Here is a 7,399-nt window from a genome sequence, read left to right on the forward strand (position 1 = left end):
TATATATATATATATATATATATATATATTTCAGTATGCAAACACACTCACATACACATTCTTTTATTCTTTTGTTTCAGTCATTTGACTGCGGCCATGCTGGAGCACCGCCTTTAGTCGAACAAATTGACCCCAAAACTTATTCTTTGTAAGCCTAGTACTTATTTTATTGGTCTCTTATGCTGAACCACTAAGTTATGGGGATATAAACACACTAGCGTCAAGCAATGGTGGGGGACAAACAGAGACACACACAAATATACATATGATGAGCTTCTTCCAGTTTCCATCCACCAAATCCACTCACAAGGCTTTGGTCAGCCTGAAGCTATAGAAGACACTTGCACAAGGTGCCACACAGTGGGACTGAACCCGGAACCATGTTGTTGGGAAGCAAGCTTCTTACCACATGACCATGCCTGCACCTATATATATATATACATGCACACGTGTGTGTGTAAACATATACACATGAATATATATGCATGTATACACACACACAAACACACTTTCCATTCCTCTCAGACAGAGAACCCAAAAGCTAACCCTTTTACTCCTCAAACTCTTCAGCCTCTCCTTCTCTACAGGGATCTATCTTAATTTTTGAAAACACACTAATGTGTTCGATTTCCAAGAAAAACAATTTTCCTGATGTTCCCAACTATTGCCCTATTATTGTCACTTCTAATATCTCTAAGGTAACGATGGCAGCTATTAACAACACCTTGAATTTCTCATTCTCCCTCCTTGATGACTTTCAATATGGTTTCTGTAAGGCAAAATCTATGATGATCCACTCTCCTCTGTCACTCATCAGCTGGCTTTTGTCCCAGAGGAATTTGGTAAAAACAATGTCATTGCCATCAACATCAGTATACATTTTGTCCTTATTTGGCATGTGAATCACTTTGTGAAATTTCCTGACTATGGGCTCCATTCATCTCTTGAATGCCCTATTACCATATGTGTGTCAATAAAGTCTTCACCTATGAACTCCAGTGTGCTCTACTCTTCTTTTTATACATCAATGACTGACTTACTGCCACATCCAGCAACAATGCCCATTTCTACACAGATGACATTAACATTCACTCTTCACTAATGTTCCTCAACTATACATTATTCACTCTCAAACTAGGCACTACATGCCAAACCCATACTAATTCATGGGCAGGGATCAGAAAAGCATCCTCCAGAAGAGATATACAAATACTGCCTCATTCAGCAACAAGAAAATATAAACACTACTTATATCAAGAAAACACCATTGCACTAAACTCCCTATAAATCATGAGCAAGCAATCAATGAGAAACTTCATCCCAACAGCCCATCTTTCCCTTTAAGGTCAGAAGATACCTCAGTCACTGACAATTAGTAACCCTCTGTAGAACTCAGATGAGGTCTGCAATACAGTATTGTTCTCACATATTGGATGGTACAACTGTTACATACACACACAGCCATCCTAAGCTACATGTTGGAAAAGACCACATGACAGATATTCTAATGGTCACTACTCCAACAGAAATTTCTGTTGCATATATCTCATACAAAGGCACATTTATTTGATGAAAGTCACTCAGTTAAGTATGGTGTAGGTCACAGTCAACATTAACTTTACAATATATACATACACACACACACAAACATATATATATGCATACACAAATACATTCATACATATATACAAATACACATATATATGCATATATATATGCCTAACTATATATAATACACACATGTATATACATACATTATACACACACACATATCTAGGTATATGAATATGACACAAGATGCTATAATTTTTGGACTGACAGATCAGCGCAACATACTTCTACAGAGAAGTGTCTGCATGAACTAATTCAGCCTCCAATTAATATCATCATAAAGAAAATATCATTCCTACATAATTACCAGATGCTAATACAGATTTAATAATTCCCAGTATTGGGTTCTTGTTGGTGTTATATTTGAATGTAAGGTCATGACTGTTGTACTGGAACAAGTGACGGATATCAGATAGGGATTGGGGAAATATGAAAAATGATAAAAATGATTAGGTATGTTGAAAGACAATTTACCTCAACAATATGATCATAATCATCGAAGGGAATGTTGAGTAATTCAGCAATTATTTTTTCTCGGTCCTTCTGCATTTTTCGGACAAGTTCCTCATTCTGGCGCAGCTTCTCTGAGGGGGCAAGACAAGATCAATTTGCTCAAAAGAGGCCAAGGTTGAAATAGTAATAGAATTATATGAAAGAGTAACCATTGCAAGTGACAGTGCTGTCCTCCTGTTGGTAAATGTGTGTCATATGCTGCTGATGAACAACAGCTTGCTATTTCTTACCCTTATACTAAACCCCTAGTATTAACAACACCTAAAGGTCCCAATATTTAATATAATAATACTGGCCATTATGCTAAATGAAATAACAATAATTAACCAAGTATTATACCGCCTGACTTAGTTTTCTTTAAGTCTACAAGATTGTGTTAGTAAGAACGTTGGTTAAGTTAGAATGGTTGGCTCCTCAAGATGAAAACAGAATTAATTGCTAAAATGATAAAAGATAATTTAACAAAATTACTAACTGATGAACAACAACAACAACAAAATTGAATATACCAAAAGTAAAAAAATTGTTGTTGAGGATAATTGAGGATAATATCAGAAGTATATATCTGCATTTAAGGAAAAGTTTAATATATTGGAAGTATATCATTGCATTTATTTGAGAGTCTAATATATCAGGGAGTACATATTAGCTATTTTGAGACAATTTTAATATATCAAGGATATATAATGGCAATTAGAGAACAGTTTAATATAACAATAGTATATATTTGCATTTAAGAGATAGTTTAATATATCAGGAATATATATATATATATATATATATATATTTGTGTTTAAGGGATGGTTTACTATATCAGGAGTATAGGCTATTACTGGACAACTGTATTTATTTGCTGTTTGGGGGCCTCTAAATATATCCAGAATACATATTCACCATTGAGAAACAGTTAACTAAGAACTCTTCATATGCTTTCTATTAATTTTTTAATTAAGCCACAACAAAGGAAGTTAATTTTGTTTGCATTAAGCAAAAATAACTAAAGTAGTTTGATAAGGGAATAGCTACTAAGCAAGGCTAAAATATGGTTTGATAAGGGAATAGCTATTAAGCAGATATCAATTATCAATTAGCATAAAGGAAATTGAAAAGGATGATATGAAAAGCAATGAGGATTTAGATTTGGGACAACATATACTAGAGTGGGAGAGATGTGGCAGATAAGTTTTATAAGAGAAATAATGAGAAACTATTTAAAGAGAAGATATTAACTAATTGGTCATGTACTGATAACTAAACACTTAATATCTCAATAAATGATTACATAAGTGAATTTAAATTTGATGGCTAAATTTCAATTTAAGAACTAAGCTGCTGAATAGCATAGTCTCAAGTGGAGGTAAGAAAGTCAACAGATGTCTTTTGAGATATTCTACCAATGAATTTAAACTTCAGCTGGGAATCTCAAAATCTGACATGTTTGCATATTAACAATAAAATACTCTTCATTTTATGTCAGATCTATCAAGTTTGAAATATTCTTTCGATACAAGAGTTCTTCAGTAAATTAACTAGATAGTCACAACAAATGAAAATCCAGTTGGTAACTGTACCTGCTCACCACTGCTCCACGGACTACCAATGATAACTGTCTATAATGTAATGCATGTCTAAATAGTATTAATTAAATAGTGTATAGTAATGCCATTCTCAGTTTAAGTCTTGCTGAGGATGACTTTGCTCTCCATCCTTCTGGGGTTGATAAAGAAAGTACCAATCAAGTACTGTGTAAAAACCTCCTCTCAGCTATACAACACTGTGTGAGGGTTGTTAGGGAGTGCAAACAGAGTCCCTTGTCTCCAAAAAAAGGATGATGGTTGAACGAAGGAAGGTTAATGATCTCCTCTAACAACCATCCACGAAAACCAAAAATAGCAGGCAGGGATAGATCAACATGTACTATACTACAACTTACTCTGTACCAGTGTCATGCTGGAATTGTATCTATCTGCTGTGTCACCTTTAAAGAGATTGGTGAGTGACAGACTGTTTCTAGTACTGGTGCCATAAAGAATTACTCCAAGTACACACTGTAAGGTCATTGGTAAATGTGCAAAGAAAGTATTGAGTTGTTAGTTTAGGTCCTTTCAGTCCTGTCTTGATCAGGACTATACAACCTGTTTTATGTCAATGCCATGAGAGAATGCACCCAGCCCCCACCCAGGTTGTGTGTTGTGTTCTTGAGTAAGACAATTTATTTCATGTTGCTCCAGTTCACTAAGTTATAAAAATGAGTTGCAACATCACTGGTTCCAAGCTGTAATGTCCTTTGCCTTTTCCTTGGATAACATCAGTGACATAGAGAGGGGAGACTGGTATGCATGGGCAACTGCTGGTCTTCCATAAAACAACCTTGCCTGGACTTGTGCCTCGGAGGGTAACCGTCTAGGTACAATCCCATGGTCATTCATGACCGAAGAGGGTCTTTCCTTTACTTACCTGCAGCACATTTGACAATGTGAAAGGCCATCTAGTTATAGAAACTAAGCCAAATGACACATACAAGCATGATCCCAATAAGATATTACTTGGATGGTGATGACCTGTGACATGTCCAAACCATGCCAGCAAGAACAGTGGTAGTAAAATGATGGAAGAACAAATATGCTGTGGGTGTATTCATCAACTTCAAGTCTGCCTTCAACTGTGTCAACTGGACAACCCTATGGAGATTGTTGGAAACCGAGCAAGTGTCTCAAAAGATCATTGTGCTCCTATGTTTGGCCTATGCTGGTTCAACTAGCTTGGTCCAGATCAGAAACAACCTCTTTGAGGAGTTCACGATCAGGACAGGTGTTCAACAAAGAGGTGTGGTCTTCCCTCACCTGTTCAATGTTAACAGAAAATATACAGAGAGAGAGGGGGATGGAGAGAGAGAGAGTGAGGGGAAGGATGGAGAGAGCTACTTCAATAATAAATGAATTTTTACATTAAGATCCACAAAGTTATAGGGGATGTGTCTCATTCATCAATATCTACTTAAGTCCAGTATATAGCTGGTACTTGGTTTTTCAACACAAGACCATGAAAGACAAAAATCAAGTCCAATAATTTCAAGAAATTAGATTGATGGTTGGTTTAACTGCTTCGTTAACCTAATAGCTAGCTTTTAAAATTATCTTGTATTTTTTTCTTTTAATTATTTTAAAATGAAGTTTCTACACTAGAAAGAGAAAATCATTTTGGTATTGAATATGTTGAAACTTGGTAGGTTGGAGATATCAAATAAAAGGGGAGTGGGGAAGAAAAAAAAAAGAAAATGTAAAAACAAGGTAAAAAATAAAATAAACCAAAAATAAAGTCAAACTAAAATGAAAATAAAAATGAAATAAAATTAAAATAAAGAAAATAAAAACCAACAACCAAAAGGTGCTGATAAACAAAAATAAGACGAAATAAAAAAATAAAAATAAGGAAAAAAATGTTCATGTTAGAAAGGAAAAAAAAATGAACAAATTCAATTGGGATGATTCTGAAAAGTGAAAAATGAGGCTAAAAAAAGAGAAGGTAAAAAATATAAAAGGTTTGAAATAAGAGGTCAAAGGTTCTTATTAAGGTTGTTGTTGTATGTAAAAAATGGAGATAAGAAAACAACTTGATGAATAATGTCTTTTTTTAATGTTAAAAAAGGTACGTATTTAAAAAAAAAAAAGCAACAACAACAACAACAAAAATAACACCAACAGACAACTCTCCATTAATTTCTCAGAGTTGATAACTTCTCTGGAACATATTGGGAGAGATGGAAGGACAAATATAAAGAACTGAAAGTGGATTGAAAGACAGCAGAATGAGGGTGACAAATGGAAAACAAAAATGGGGGAAATGAAGGAGTATAAATTCTTGTTATATAATATTTGAAATAATCTATTCTCAAGCAATTCATTATCATAAGTATCCTTATCGTTATTATTATTATTATTATTATTATCACTGCGACAACTATTACATAGTTAATTTATATTATAAGAAGCATAAATAAGGTAACATTTAGTAGTTGCTCAGCTGTTTAATTTAGCAATTAATTATTGAGCTATTTAACTCTTTGAAGAGGAATTCAGCTGTTTTCCAGATCTAGTTTCATTAATTAACTTAAAACAAGATAGACACTGTTTGTTCCACTACCTCCTGTTTGTTTCAGTGAATTACTAAGTCACAGTTAAAAAAAAAATATGAGTTATTTTATTTTGGTTTCAGTTCCATTTGTTGTTTGTTGTTAAATTTATGTTTATGTGGCTGCAACTATAGTACATTGTAGTTGGTTGTTATGCATTAATGAAAACAAACTTAAGAGAGAAGAAAAAAATAATAAAACAGTTAAAAAAAAAACAATGTAAACAAATTGTGTTATATATGAAACAATGCTAGAACTGAGTGCACATAAACACAGTGATTGGTGCAGTTTGATAAAGAAAATAAAGGGGGTGGTGTAGATATAGATATACATGTATACAGAGAAAGAAAGAGAGATTAATTAAACTAGTTAAGACCCTAAGCAGCAGTTTCAACTAGCTAAACAGCAAAGTGACCGTATACATCAAGTGCAGAAAGACTACGAATCTATAGGTTGAGAAAGACTAACAATAGAAGCAGACACAATAGTTAGTGTTACTGCTACCAACTAAACTAATCTCCAGCAACATGTGTGTCCGTGCAGAATAGAAAGTTGCCTCTTGTTTATAAAATATATATTTTTTTTAAATCTACACTAAATTTTGCAGTTTTGTAACCTAAAGAATTTAATGCTGAAATATTCTCTAAAATTTAATACATGCAGCCTATTACATTTTAAGCAAGCACCCAATTACATTTTCATCAACTACTACTATTTTTTTCTCTATGGTTCTTTACAAGCACTAACAGGACAGTTCCAACTATAAATTTTACTCTATTACAATTATGACTGATATTATAAAAGAAATCATTTCCATTTTAGAATAGATAAAAACCATAAATAGAAAGGAGAGAGCCAAGTTACACATATAAATTATATAAATTGTTTTTTTTAAATGTCTATAATGGCAATCCTTGAATGGGGTGATGTAAATATGCCTTTATTTAAACAACTGTACAAAATTGCATTAAAAAAAGTTCATAAAGTTTAACAAATTTAATTTGGCTAATTTATTTTTACTGCAGACATAGAAAATTGGAGCTGTATTCTCAACTTTTCTTTGACATATATTAGCATAAAAATATTACTATTTTACTAATTATCTTTTTAACACTTCAATTAACAAAATATTTACTATATATA

General features: G+C 33.1%; 1 protein-coding gene across 1 annotated transcript in view; it reads right to left on the reverse strand.

Annotated features, from left to right (window-relative positions):
- Nucleotides 1–7,399, reverse strand: part of LOC106875722 (uncharacterized) — a 34,580-nt gene that overhangs the window by 18,275 nt on the left and 8,906 nt on the right. Inside the window, exon 3 of the mRNA XM_014923967.2 lies at nucleotides 2,086–2,195. Coding sequence (XP_014779453.2) covers nucleotides 2,086–2,160 — 75 coding nt within the window. The 5' untranslated portion in view covers nucleotides 2,161–2,195. The remainder of the gene's footprint in view (nucleotides 1–2,085; nucleotides 2,196–7,399) is intronic.

This window comes from Octopus bimaculoides, chromosome 5 (assembly GCF_001194135.2).
Source record: "Octopus bimaculoides isolate UCB-OBI-ISO-001 chromosome 5, ASM119413v2, whole genome shotgun sequence".
Classification (NCBI taxonomy): Eukaryota; Metazoa; Mollusca; class Cephalopoda; order Octopoda; family Octopodidae; genus Octopus; species Octopus bimaculoides.